Here is a 15147-nt window from a genome sequence, read left to right as displayed (position 1 = left end):
GCTCAAAAAAGTATTTGTTGTCCTGCATGTGCATTTTCCCCAGGCTACAAAAAATTAATAGAGAAATGCTGAACTATTGTTTGGCACAATTCGGTTTAAAGTTTTGTTATTTTTCTTTGGTGCTTAATAGTTGCAAATTAGTACTTCAAAACTTTATTCAAAGTTCAATAAGTATGGCTTTAAGGATTATGCCCTCAGGTGCCCATCCACAAATGTCTAATAGGTTTGCCTAAAATTCTTCCTTAATAATTTAGTACATTCATTAGTAACTGCTAAAGTGGATGGGAAAGGGATTTTAGGCAAATCTGTCAGCCATACATTCATGCTATCATGTTTGCTGTTGTGTACTGGGGCAGCAGGCCGAGGGTAGCAGACACCAACAGAATCAACAAACTCATTCGTAAGACCAGTGGTGTTGTGGGAATGGAACTAGACTCTCTGACGGTGGTGTCTGAAAAGAGGATGCTGTCCAAGTTGCATGCCATCTTGGACAATGTCTCCCATCCAATACATAATGTACTGGTTGGGCACAGAAGTACATTCAGCCAGAGACTCATTCCACCGAGATGCAACACTGAGCGTCATAGGAAGTCATTCCTGCCTGTGGCCATCAAACTTTACAACTCCTCCCTTGGAGGTTCAGACACCCTGAGCCAATAGGCTGGTCCTGGACTTATTTCCTGGCATAATTTACATACTATCTAATCATTTATGGTTTTATATTGTTATATCTATATTCTTGGTTGGTGCAACTGTAACGAAACCCAGTTTCCCTCGGGATCAATAAAGTATGACTATATATCTACTGCATTACAACATTGTAGTACAGTCAGGTTGTAAATCATTTCATTACTGTATTGTTACCTTCTGACCAGGAGCCCCAAGTTCACCTTTCCGTCCTTCACGACCACGGTGTCCCTATGAAAAATAGTTTTAAAAAAATCAAAGTCTTTCCATTAAATAATTGTTTATCACTAACTCAGTAGTTTGCATAAATCCTAATCAAGCAAACACAGTTGCTCACATGATAGGCACACAAAGTAACCTATTGAGAACGACAAGAATGAATCAACAAAAGTCTGACTGAAATTGATTTTGTTTTATGCTAACTTACCCTCAAACCCTTGATGCCAGGCAAACCAGGGGCACCCGGGAAACCGCGAGGACCCTGAAAGGCAAACAACAATTTAACAGTCTGGACTGCATTTAGTATTCACTTTCAATCACTTTGTTTATTTCTCTTGAATGGTCAAGAAAGAGAAATAACAGTTAAGATCGTAAGCTGGACTTGTATGTAACTTGAAAAGGGCTTGTGTTCATATTGAAATTTTCACCAACAGGGCATTTCATTGTCATTTAATTTTATACATTCCCTGTTGTAAAATGGGGAAATTGGCAACAAATTTATTCAGAGCAAGGCCTCATAAGCAGTAATGAGTCAAATAAACAAATAACCTTAACATACTGTTGATTGAATAAATAATGTATGGAGTCATAAAGGACAGTTATGTGGGATTTTATTATATTTGTCTCAAAGACTGATTCTGTTGAGCCACCCACAAATGCTGCTTGACCTGCTGAGTATTTTCTGTTTTTATATCAAATATCTTTTTGTCTGTTTAGCCATTTATAAATGGATTAAAATATCTGCACAAAGAAATATTAACCCTAAAAAAGGTACCTCACTTATCCAAAAGATTACCAAGAGGACATTGGAATCAGTGTGAGCAAATGTCCTCAAAGTTATCAGCAAGGTGGTAGATTCCGTCAATGATTGGCTGTAATATGAGAAATTAAGTGAGCCTCATACCCCATCTTTCTGGTGGTGATTTTGGACATCCTGCATTTCCCTGTTAGCCCCATCCACTTGGTAGGGTGCAGCAAGCCTGATGGTAAGTAGATCCCCCCTCTCCCCACCCTCCAGAAAGAGATGACAGATTTTAACAGGAGGCAGGATAGGGGTAGAGCCTGAATTCATCTCGAAATTGATTTGGAATTTAAAAGTTCCTATATGCTTCTAATATTGAGAAACTTTTGGAGACAATCACAATGGATGCAAATCACCTTTTTAAAAAATATTTTTAAAAAACAGAAAACACAGTAAAACACAAATAATTTAAAACATTAGAAAGAGTACAATATCAGTACCTGACTTCCCTGTTTCCTTCTAATTTCCAAGCGATTCTAGAGAATAGCTTCTACATGGGGTTTAGCCTGGTATGGAACCATAGAGGGGAATTCTTCACTGAGGAGATGGAACTGGATATCAAGTGGAACTCAGGACAGAGAACAGTGGCAGATGCACTGGCATCCATCAAGGCTCCATTTTCGGCAGCATGTGCACAGGGCTCCAAGACAGAAGTGGCTCATGCTTCCGATCTGAATCAGCAATTCCAGGCATCAAGATTTGCCCTAACAATAAACAACTACCATGGATTTCAGAAGGCTACCTGGTTCAATGTTCCTGAGGTAACTTAGTGGCTAGCCTAGCTAAGTTAATCAAAGCTTTTTACCTAGGTATCCAAAAGGACATCAGCAATGTGACACAATAGGTTAATGCATAAGCTCAGAGAATGGATTAGAGAACAGAATTAGTAGTGAGCTGGTTTAAGGAAAGAAATGGTAGCCTTTTCAAAGGGTCACTGCTGGGTCCACTTTGCCAACATCCACCAGCATGAGTGGAGTTTCTACCACAACCCAGTATTTTGGGTAAATGGGGTGCAGTTAAAGATCTTCAGGTTGACCTGCTTTGCTTGGCAGGAAATGAAATGTTAAAGGATGTAATAGTCAGCTCAAAATGCTCCTTTGTTGATCTCACAGACAACAGTTTGTAAACTTAATTATCTAGCCTAGTTGATTCCAACAATTGTATTTCCCAAGTTACACTTGTTATTTCATGCATCTTAATAGATAGCCATCAATAAACCATTACAGCCAGTGAACTATGAGTGGAACAAGAATTGCAATTATTTCCTGATTAGTTCTTCAACCTCAGCAGCTCTTCACACCTAGACAGGGTGCGACAATTATCCCAAAACTCTAACTTTGCTATGTTACACGAATCTTGTTTGAAGATAAAACTTCATTATGGTATTACAGTATTAAACATTTCTTTTTAAATATCTTAGCAACAATGAAATTAATTATGGCACACCAAATAATATTACCAGTATCAATGTTCAAGACTATTTCAGACATTTCTCTGAACTCTGGTATGCATGCCCCTTTAAAAAAAATTTTTTTTGTTCTTTAAGTGATCTTACTTTTACAGAGAAAGGAAATAGTACCCTTTAATTTCAATACCAATTTTGCTAATTAACAGCAATAAATAATCACTTAAATCAGATTATGTCATTATTATAAGATGTCAGTAAATTCTGTCATCATTTCTTTTCAAATCAGGTTCAATAATACATCACATTACCTGTTGTCCTACAAATCCCTGCTCACCATACCGTCCTGATTTTCCAGTTTCACCCTACAGAGAGAGAAGAAAGTCAATCCAAAGGTGAAGAGCATTGTTGGAATTACTTCACTGATTTTATTTGCTCAATAGATATAATCTATGTTTAAAGACATCTGTCACTCCCATCTAATCTCCTGATTCCTCATTTGCAAAATGCAAGTGAAATTTCAGGTGTGGCTGGGTTGGGGGCAAGTGGAACCTCACAATCATCTACCACCTCTTGAGAGCAAAAGTTGCAGAAACCAAGGAAAATGAAATAAACTACATTCACTCCACTCTCTCAGGAGTTTTTACAAATCTGCCACTGAAATAAGTTGAACAATTCAAAGAATCACTGTGGAAATTTACCCCTCTATGCTCTTTCTTTTCTATTACCAACAAACTTGATTCAAACTATCTCAAAGAAAATTCACTGTGGGAAGGCCGTGTCCAGTACGTGACTTAAAACAATACAAACCCTTTCTGTTGTTTAGTATCAGCTCCCAAAAACTTGAATGTTAATACTCGTGTTCTTTTTTAATAGTTTATTTATGCTTCTAGCATTTTTCAGACTTACTCATAGTATTAACATTGAAAAGGATGAATGTGTCCAAAAATTGGGTTGCAAATTTGAGAAAAGCTGCCCAACTTTCTTCCCAGCAAGCAGTTAACAGTAAACATTTAGCGGAAGGAATTAAAAGAACGTCTTTTAAAAAAAATAATGGATAGGTACTCACATCTTCACCAGGTTTTCCAGGTGGCCCCTCGGGACCACGGTTTCCAACATTTCCCTATAGTTAATAGCAGAGAGAAGTATTATCTGTTGCACAGGAAGGCAGCTGGGTGCACTTAATATAAAAGTTAATGAACTTCAAATAATATAACCTTGGTTACTTGTCATCAGATCAGTAGCATTAATGGCTAAATGCTGTATAATGCAGATATAAATGATAATGTTAAAAGGCTTACCATTGGTCCCAAGTCACCAGGCTCTCCTGGAGGACCAGGCAGACCTTTCTGGCCCTATTTGGGCAGGAGAGAAAAAGATATCAGATTAAAAGAGATCATTGGTACTCTTTGTGTGGGATTAATGAAAACTGTTTTCTTAAAACAGATGTGCAACAGAAGGGAATGGGGGTTCTGTGTCTGCAGCAGAGGACATGAAATCTGCACTTCTGGAGGAAGTCACTGGATTTCTGCCAGTGGTAGTATCTCAGCTGAAGTCTGCTACTCAAAATTCTTTCTTGGATCCACTTTTCTGGACCTGTCTTTCTTCCTGAATAGATAGCAACCATATGAAATACTGCGCCTACATTAAGTCATTCATATGCTCTGTGGAAACTACAACCCTCTGGCATTTTTTTTTTTTTTTTTTTTTATAAAACTATTCATTCATCCAATGTGGGCTTCATAGGCTGAGGCAACATTTAATTGCACGTCCCTAGTTGCGCTTGAGAAAGCAGTATCGAGCTGTCTTCTTGAACAACAGTCCTTGAAGTGTGGATCTACCCACAGTGCTGTTAGGGAGAGAGGACTATGATCTTGACCCAGTGACGGTGAAGGAATAGTGATATATTTTCTAGTCAAGATGGTGTGATGCTTGGAAGGCTTCTTCTAAGTGATGGTACTCCCTTGTTTTTGCTGCCCTCGATGCTCCGGCTGGTTTAGAAAGCGAGTCAGTGGTGGAGTGAGTGAATGCTTGTGGATGGGAAGCCTGTCAACCAAGCTGCCATGTCCTGTATGCTGTCAGTTTTCTTGAGCACTGTTGAAGATGCACTCATCCAAGCAAGTGGAGAGTAAGTTATCACACTCTTGACTTGACCCTGTAGATAGTGAATAAGTTTTGGGGAGTTAGAAGTTGAGTTACCAGCCGAAGGAATCTTTTTCTCTCTTACGCTATGATAGAATTGTTTATTTGGCTACTCCAGTTCTATTTCTGCTGAATGGATATTGATCATGGGGGAATTCAATGATGGTAGTTGCCTTTGAACATTGGGTGTGACAACTGCACTTTCTCATCTTGGACATTGTCATGTGTCATGTGAATGTTACTTGCCACCTATCATGCCTATTATAGTTATGGGGCATTCAAATGTAGAATGCATCATTATCTGAACCACAAATTGCTGAATATTGCACAAATCAGCAACAAACATCACGACTGCCGACGTTATGACTGAGAGAAGGTCATTGATGAAGCGCCTGAACATGGTTGGGCCTAGGACACCACCCTAAGGAGCTACTGCAGAGATGCCCTGTGGCTGAAATGATTAACCCCCGACTCAACTATCTTCCACTGTGCTAGTTGTAATTCCAACCAGAGGTTTTTACTCCATGATTCCCATTGTCTCCAGTTTAATCAGGGTTGCTGGATGCCATACTTGATCAAGTGCTGCCTCGATATCTCCTCCAGGTTTCCACTGGATTGTCACCAAATCAGCAACCAGCAGAAACTGCCTTTGTTAATTAACATACAAAACTCGTCATTTTTCTGATCACATCTGGCATCATGTTAGAATTCTCCGTCCTAATTTCCCAATACAACCAACAGAAGGCCAGACTGAATCATCTGCAAAATTCATAGTGTTACAACTGTTTGTCTCTGCACTTTCTATATAACTGTTAACACTAAGTTGTGCATTTTTTTAATATTGCCTTTTGTACTACCTCAATGTACTTATGTCTGAAGTGAACCATCCAGATAGCATATAAACAAAAGCTTTTCACTGTTTCTCAGTACATTTCAGAACTATAAATCAATTACTAATTTTCTCAGTGCCCAGAGCTGTCACATTGTTATAATCTCTCAATCTCCAGTAAAGATTCTTCACTTTTGTACAAAATAAAGAATTCTAATCGGTCTTCAATTATGAAATCCAAAGTCAGGTTTGGCAGTCAGGGGTAATTCAGCTACTTGGCCCTCTAAGCAAAGCAAACTACCAGCTGGCTGTAGTAGATATTCAGAACCAATGGTTAACATTTAAAGAACACATACCACTTTAAGGTACAAAAACTCACCTCCAGTTTAGCAACTCCAGTTTTCTGTTAGCAAGGGAACGTTCGATCAAAGAATGAGATTTACATATTAGCAAAAAGAACAGAAAGCCTGAAAATTGGAAAGAAAATCAGATTTCAAAGGTGCAGCATAAGATTTATCAGGAAGGAGAATGTAAAAGCTCCTGTAGGCAGGCAAAGAGGAAAGGGTTAGCAAAAGTTAATGTGGGCCATCTAGAGACTGAAAATGAAATTCCAAGAAATAAGTGGAATTTAAAAGCAGGTATTTCTCCAAACATGATGACCCACATTCCTAAGCTTTAAAAGAGATGGATATGAAGAAGGTAGATATACTGGTATCTACTTTCTAGAATCAATAAAATCTTCTATTGATTCTGGAGTGTGTTCCAATAACTGAAAGTATTTGATAACTTTCAAAATTTTACAAAGGAAGGAGAAAGAAAACAGTTGAAGCCTAATAGTTGGGAGAGTGTGAGAGCCTATAATGAAGGAACAAATAACATGCTTGGATGAAGATAAACACATTTCTGTAAGGAAAACTACATTTGACAAACCTATTAAAATTTTTCAAAGGTAAACATTCAACTCAGAATAAGTCAAAGCAGTTGATGTGTGATTGGATTTTCAAATCATTTGCAATAGTGTGCGATACAGAAGTAATTACTAACCAGGCGATTGGGGTAATATTCTGGAATGGATTGTTACTTGGGGGGGGGAGGGTGAATAGTGTATCTGGGATGGTACAGCAGCACAGGTAGTAAAGCTGTTGTCTTACAGCTCCAATAACCCTGAGCTCTAATGCTGTCTGTGTGGTGTTTGCATGTCCTTCCTGTGACTAGATAGGTTTCCTCTGGATGTCCCAGTTTCCTCTCAAAGCCAAAGCTGGACTGGTGGTAGGTTAATTGGCCTTTGCAAAGTTTGTAGTTGAGCTACAGAATCTGGAGGAAGTAAGCAGGAATGTGGGAAAAATAAAATGGATTCAGCACAAATAGATGCTTGTTTGATGGTGACTTGAATTCTGTGGGAAGAAGGGCTTGTGTTGTATGAATCTATAAATTTGAAGTTTATTATACACTCATTCAACACAACTGGATTACTGAACGCAGGTCTGAATGCCACATGTTGGAATAGATGCAAATGATTAGTAAGAGATTTATTAAAACAATTCTAGGAGCAAAGAATGTTAATAATGTAAATAGACTGGAAACGTGGGGGCATTTTTTTCTTGGAATAAAAGAAACTGCAAGATGGTATGACGTACCTAAAATCATAAACGATGTGGACAGAGTAGACAAAGGGGAACTATTCCACTCAGAGGATCAAGAAAGAGGGGACATAGAATGTAGTTGGCAAAAGATCCAAACTGATAATGAAGAGCTCATCTTTTACACACAAATAGTTATTGGAGCCTAGAATGTACTGATAAGGTAGGAATTAAGAGAAATTCAGAGGAAGTTGATAAGTATCTGAAAGGAGAGGGCAAGTGTGGGACCAGCTTGATAATTAAAATGGAACATACCTCTCAAGCCAAATAGCCTCTTTCAGCAGTACAAGGAAAGGAAAAGGTTTGCAGAAATTCATCACTCTTCCACTCAACATATGACAAAAAGAATGCAAAGAGATGCAAAGTAATCACGTCTAAGGATTTATGCAGGTGTCCTGGTGAAAAATCATGTAGAAACATAAAACAGTTCTCTCCAGAAAATAAAAATCAGAAAATTACAGGACACATATTAACAGAAAACAAGTAGGAGGAAATGAAGTATAAATGCTGAATTCAACCTGAGTAATTACTCTTTAAATTTTGTCTTATATGATAGTTAATTCTGTTAGGTATGGATGAAGACCAAATCACTCTTAAAAGTGTGTTACACTGGAAAGGGAAAGTAGGATGACGGAGAAGCTGAATCCTAGAAGGATTTTCACTGAAACAAGTTGGGTAGATTAGCCTTATCAAAGTTCATTTTCCTCATTGTTCAATATCTAGGCAATTGCAAGAATTTCAAGTGTTTGAACTCCAATTTGCATTGGTAAATTCATACCAGCCTGTGCAAAAGCAAAAAAGGAGTTTGCTCCATTGCTAATTGGAACAATGAATCACTTACTACTGGTCCTGTGCCTCCCGGAGGTCCTCTTGGCCCAACCTCACCCTGGAGAATAAAAAAGAAACCATAAACAATTCTAAAACCAACAAAATCAAGATGATTTTGCTTTGACATTTATCAAGCACAATGCCTTTTGTTGCATTCCTCATTTGAGGTTCATTTCAAATAGGCCTGGTTACAGTTACGGCAAACAACAGGAATTCTGCAGATGCTGGAAATTCAAGCAACACACATAAAAGTTGCTGGTGTACGCAGCAGGCCAGGCAGCATCTCTAGGAAGAGGTGCAGTCGACGTTTCAGGCCGAGACCCTTCATCAGGACTAACTGAAGGAAGAGTGAGTAAGGGATTTGAAAGGGGGAGGGGGAGGGGGAGGGATGGAGCCAAGATCTGGACAAGTGATAGGCAAAAGAGATACAAGAGGATCATGGGACAGGAGGTCCGGGAAGAAAGACAAGCGGGGGGGGGGGGGGGACCCAGAGGATGGGAAAGGGGTATATTCAGAGGGATAGAGGAAGAAAAAGGAGAGTGAGAGAAAGAATGTGTGTATAAAAATAGGTAACAGATGGGGTACGAGGGGGAGGTGGGGCATTAGCGGAAGTTAGAGAAGTCGATGTTCATGCCATCAGGTTGGAGGCTACCCAGACGGAATGTAAGATGTTGTTCCTCCAACCTGAGTGTGGCTTCATCTTTACAGTAGAGGAGGCCGTGGATAGACATGTCAGAATGGGAATGGGATGTGGAATTAAAATGTGTGGAATGTGTGGTAGCCTCCAACCTGATGGCATGAACATCGACTTCTCTAACTTCCGCTAATGCCCCACCTCCCCCTCGTACCCCATCTGTTACTTATTTTTATACACACATTCTTTCTCTCACTCTCCTTTTTCTCCCTCTGTCCCTCTTAATATACCCCTTGCCCATCCCCTGGGTCTCCCCCCTTGTCTTTCTTCCCGGACCTCCTGTCCCATGATCCTCTCGTATCCCCTTTGCCAATCACCTGTCCAGCTCTTGGCTCCATCCCTCCCCCTCCTGTCTTCTCCTATCATTTTCGATCTCCCCCTCCAACTTTCAAATCCCTTACTCACTCTTCCTTCAGTTAGTCCTGACGAAGGGTCTCGGCCTGAAACGTCGACTGCACCTCTTCCTAGAGATGCTGCCTGGCCTGCTGCGTTCACCAGCAACTTTTATGTGTGTTACAGTTATGGCATCCTGTGTTCAAAATCGGTTCAGCATTTCTGCCTTCATTACTTTTCCAGACAAGTCAATGAAAACCCATAACTTCTTGCATAAATTACCTCAATACTTTTTCTTTTTAAAAACAATGCTCCCAAAAATCCAAATTCTACATTGCGTTTCTGCTGAAAGAACGAGTGCTTCCCTGTCCCTCTTCTCATGATATTAATCAGGTTGACTAAATTTCCCAACTTCCTTTGTTGTTCAGAACACATATCCAATGTAACCATTCCTTCTTCATAAGTAAAGATTTGCTTCCCTAGAAATCTCCTTTGCATCCTGCTTTGTACTTTCACATCTTCCCTGAGGTACGTTGGCTAAAAATGAACTAGGAGTAAATACAAGCCGCGTTTGACAAGATCCTGTGTTTATATTCTCTGACTTAACCAATAAGGTATCTTATACACTGTATTTTAACCAAATTTTCCCATCCTCCAATTATCAAAAGGCACATGCTCCCCTACACTGTTCAACATCCACCATTTATTGTGCATTGTCTTAACTTGTTTTCACTCCCTAAATGCATCACCTTGCATTTCTTTGGACTAAATTTCATTTGATCACAGACCAATCCATTATTATCTTCCTGCAGTTGTGGAAACTAAGGTTAGGCAAGGATGGGAGGTTGATCAAGAAGGTTCAATCGCTTGGCATTGAAGATGAGGTAGCAAACCAGATTAGACACTGACTCTCTGGGAGAAGCCAGTGAGTGGTAGTGGATATTTGCCTCTCTGGCTGGAGGCCTGTGACTAATGGAGTGACAGAGATCGGTGCTGTGTCCATTTTTCTGTTTGTCATCTATATCAATGATCTGGATGATAATGTGGTTAAAAGGAGCAACAAGCGTGTAGATGACACAAAGTCTGAAGGTGCAATGGACAGCGGGGAAGACCATTAGAATCTACAGGAGAGATGTAAATAAGGTTGAAAGAGTTCAGAGTTTACAGGGATTTTCTGGGACTGAAGGACCTGAGTTATAAGGAAAGATTGAATAGCTGAGGACTTTATTCCTTGGGACGTAGAAGAGAATGGGAAGATTTAACAGAGGTGTACAAAATTAGGAAGGGTACAGATTGGGCAAATGCAAACAGGCTTTTCCCACTGATGGTGGCTGGGACTACAACTGGAGGTCATGGGTTAAGAGTGAAATGGGAAAAGATTAAGGGGAACATGAGGAGAAATCTCTTCACTCAGCGGATCGTAGGAGTGTGGAATGAGCTGCCAGAACAAGTGGTGCATGCGAGCTTGATTTCAGAGTACAAGAGAAATTTGGATAGGTACATGGACGGTAGGAGTATGGAGAGCTATGTTCTGGGTGCAGGTTGATGGGACTAGGCTGTTTAAATGGTTTGGAACAAACAAGATAAGCTAAAGGGCCTGTTTCTGATTTGTACTTTTCTGTGACTTTATGATAGCCTGGGGCAGTTGTAGTCAAGCGAGACCTTTCAGTGAGACTGTCAGAGGCAACTCTGCTTACTACAGACGAGATAAGCTGGGGTGACTGTAGCAATGTATACTCAAGCCAACTGAGTGAGGCTTCTGTGGTGACACTTTTCTAAAAAAATTTTCCTAAACCATAGTGCCCCTTTACTTGATAGGGGGTGCCAGAAACAGACAAGATAAGACCAACAGAAGGATGGGAAACATATCCAAAAACTAAGGCTCTAAAATATCATTGGCTGTCCGCTGTGGTTTCAATTGACTTTAACACCTCAATTGTGAATTGATCTTGTGAGTAAGGAATTCAAACATATACAATTTACAATCATCAATATCTGTAACTAGTAAACCAATTCTGTATAAAAGTAGAGTTTTCTTTTTGGACTTCAGAGGACAGGGGGCTTATGTTGTTTTCCTTGTGCACAAGTAAAATAAAAATGAGGAGTGGGTCGTAAGAGTGTGTGTTCTGTGGGTCCAGTAATTTCAGTTATTTTATTATCAATGATAACAGTCTACAACTTTGTTATTAACTACAGTGTATATTATGGCTCATTTATACATTTAGTGAAATCTCTAATGTTCGTTAAGGAGTCAGATCACACTGTGTTCAGAGACTTGTTTCCAGCAAGTCTGCAAGTTTCCTAAACAAGGATAGTAAATGGTTACTGAACCCTTCACAAAATAATACTCAAAATATGTTGGTGACCAAACTTCCATATGGTCTCACTCATCTTTCACTGCGTTCACAGGGTTAAACGTAAAGACTCAACAGCACAGAAATAAAGTAGTTTGTCACTTCCAAAAAGTTTGACACTCAAAAAATAATAAAAGAATCATTTAATTAGTAAACCAAGAGCCTTTAATTTGCTTTTTCAGTAAGTATTCAGGTGTGAAAGCTGCAGGATTATTTATTACAAAACCTAACCACATTGCACAGCAAGGACCATTGTTTTATATTCCATTAGTTTAACATTTTGTCCAAATTTATTTCTGACCACAGCTAAACATTTGAAGAAGTTAATAATCAGCTCTTTGATTATACTAATTTTGCATGAGAGGTTGTTCTGGCACCACTCAGCCAGACTATCAATCTCTTTCCTCTATGCAAATTTATCACCATCCTTGGTTCGGGCAGTAACAGTAGTATTGTTATCAAACATAAATATGGCATTGGAACTGTATTTATTCACACAGTCGTAAATATAAAGCAAGTGGAGCAGAGGGCTAAGCACACAGCCTTGTGGTACATCTGTGTTGATGGTGATTGTGGAGGAGATGTTGCCAATCTGTACTGACTGGGGTCTACAAGTGGAAAAATAGAGGATCCAGGTGCACACAGAGATATCAAGGCCTAGAGCTTGGAGCTTGGAGCTTAGTGGTTAGTTTCGAGCGGATGATTGTTTTGAATGCTGAGCAAGTTTCGCAATCACTCAAAGGAAGCATATCACTGGTTAGGAAGAGTGAAGTGCATAGCAGGTACAGACAGGAAGGAACAAATGAGGTACTTGAGTAAAAGAAATGCAAGAGAACACTTTAGTAGAAACTATGAGGGCTAAAAAAAGGCATGGATTTGCTCTAACAGACAAGGTGAAGGAGAATCCCAAGAGCTTAAGAACAAAAGGATAGCAAGGGACAAAATTGATGCATTTGAAGATCAGAGTGGTCAGCTATGCATGGCACTAAAAGAAATGGGGGAGATCTTAAATAGGTATTTTTGCATCCGTGTTTACTTGGGAGAATGACACAGTCTATTGAAAGTGTTGTTTAGTCCAGAGAAACACCACTTCATTTGACAGTACACGTGTACAGTTGGAGGTCAATAACTTGAACTTGAGGTTCATCTCATCCTTACCCCTAAAGTTGTAAAATCCCACATTCAGTATTTTCTACTCACACACTATGCTAGTTCCTTTCATGTACCATTATCCCATCTTCATTTGAAGTACCTGAGAATGGGATCCTTCATTCTCCATGCAGGAAGAAGATGACAACAGTGAGGAGTGAGAGAGAATCTTTGACAGGTACTCATCTATATGAGACAATGCCTGTCATAGGCCTCACACTGGGGAGGGTTAGATGTCCCTTTGTTTCAATCTTCTTGTACTGCAGGATGCTGATAGTCATGAGCTACAAAAGTTTAGACTTCGTTGTCAAGGTTATGTCTGGTCCATTGTTGAGCATCAGGAGTCAGAAATTTGCCTACCTGCATGTTATACCGGGGAAGGATTACAGAATTCTTCCCTCGTAGGACATTAGCAAGCCTGTTAGACTGATTTGATAATATGTGGTCACCTTTATTATTGACTTGCTCTTTTCTTTAAATCCCAGATTATTAGCTGAAGTTAAATGCTATGAGATTTGAACTGAATGGCCTGCATAACATCTAAAGAAATGGGTGCATTAAATCTCTCTCTACACACGCAGTGTACATCTTCTCACAAAATGTGAGAACTTTTTAAGTGGCTCATATTGATGAATGTGACTGGGAAAATAACTTTTATTTCCTCATTAAATAATTTCTCAATCTCCTACCTAAATAAATTTATTTGTATTTAAATAATTTCCCACTGACCAGAATATTTGATCTGAACCAGTCATGTATTAATAGAGATGACAAATATGAATCAGGTAATATTTTGTATGAAATACAGGTGTGCTTTGTGATTGGATACATTTCTCCACATTAGCCTCATTATCGATCGGAGAATAGCCAATGTTGTTCCATTGTTTAAGAAAGGCTCTAAGAATAAACTGGAAATTATAGGCTGGTGAGTCTGACATCAGTAGTGGGAAAATTATTGGAAGATATTCTAAGGGACCAGATATGAGTATTTGGATAGACATGGACGGATTAAGGATAGTCAGCATGGCTTTGAGTATGGCAAGTCATATATAACCAATCTTTTAAAGTTTTTCAAGGATGTTACTAGGAAAGTTGATGAAGGCAAGGCAGTGGATGAAACTGTATGACAGTATATGAACTTGAGCAAGGTTTTCGGCAAAGTCCCGCACAGGAGGTTGGTCAAGAAGGTTCAGTCGCTCGGCACTCAAGATGAGGAAGTAAATTGGTTTCGTGGGAGAAACAAATTGTGGTTGTAGATGGTTGTCTCACTGACTGGAGGCCTGTGATTAGTGGCATACCACTGAGATTGGTGCTGGGTAAATCATTGTTTGTCATCTATATCAAGGATCTGGATGATAGTGTGGTTAACCAGATCAGCAAATTTGCAGATGACACCAAGATTGGTGGACAGTGAGGAAGATTCTGATGGCTTGTAGTGGGATCTGGACCACCCTGGAAAAATGAGTTGAAAAATGGCAGATGGAATTTAATGCAGACAACTTGCAAAGTGCTGCATTTTGGTAGGTCCCGCCAGGGCAAGTCTTGCACAGTGAATGGTAGGGCACTGAAGAGTGTGGTAAAACAAAGGAATCTGGGAATACAAGTCCATAATTAACTGAAAGAGGTGCCACAGGTGGATAGAGTCATAAAGAAATCTTTGGGCACATTGGCCTTCATAAATCTAAGTATTGAGTACAGGAGACATGATGTTATGTTAAAGCTGTGCAAGATATTGGTGAGTCCTGTTTTGGAACATTATGTGCAGTTTTGGTCACCTACGTACAGAAAAGATGCAAACAGGGTTAAAACAGCTCAGGGAAAATTTACAAGGATATTGCTGGGACTGGAGGACCTGAGTTATAAGAAAAGATTGAACATTGGTTGTTTGTCAATCTTTAAGTATAGTTTTTCATAAAGTTTATTGTATTTTTTTTGTAAACGCCTGCAAGAAAATTAATCTCAGGGTAAAATGTTAACGTATACATACTTTGAAAATGGTTCTATTTTAAATGTCATTATTTCTGATTTACTGAAGGTTATCTGTTCTCTGGAAACAAATATAATG

The 15147-nt window shown here is 39.3% G+C and overlaps 1 protein-coding gene across 2 annotated transcripts in view; it reads right to left on the bottom strand.

Moving 5' to 3' along the window:
* Positions 1 to 15147, bottom strand: part of LOC140199504 (uncharacterized) — a 288437-nt gene that overhangs the window by 121566 nt on the left and 151724 nt on the right. For both annotated transcript variants that reach the window (XM_072261701.1, XM_072261702.1), the window contains exons 9-14: positions 8566 to 8610; positions 4415 to 4468; positions 4183 to 4236; positions 3425 to 3478; positions 1115 to 1168; positions 865 to 918 (exon numbers count right to left, since the gene is read on the bottom strand). In XM_072261701.1, coding sequence (XP_072117802.1) covers positions 865 to 918; positions 1115 to 1168; positions 3425 to 3478; positions 4183 to 4236; positions 4415 to 4468; positions 8566 to 8610 — 315 coding nt within the window. The remainder of the gene's footprint in view (positions 1 to 864; positions 919 to 1114; positions 1169 to 3424; positions 3479 to 4182; positions 4237 to 4414; positions 4469 to 8565; positions 8611 to 15147) is intronic.

This window comes from Mobula birostris, chromosome 6 (genome assembly GCF_030028105.1).
Source record: "Mobula birostris isolate sMobBir1 chromosome 6, sMobBir1.hap1, whole genome shotgun sequence".
Taxonomy (NCBI): Eukaryota; Metazoa; Chordata; class Chondrichthyes; order Myliobatiformes; family Myliobatidae; genus Mobula; species Mobula birostris.
The sequence above is the reverse complement of the archived record's forward strand: the minus strand, read 5'-3'. Positions and strand labels throughout refer to the sequence as shown.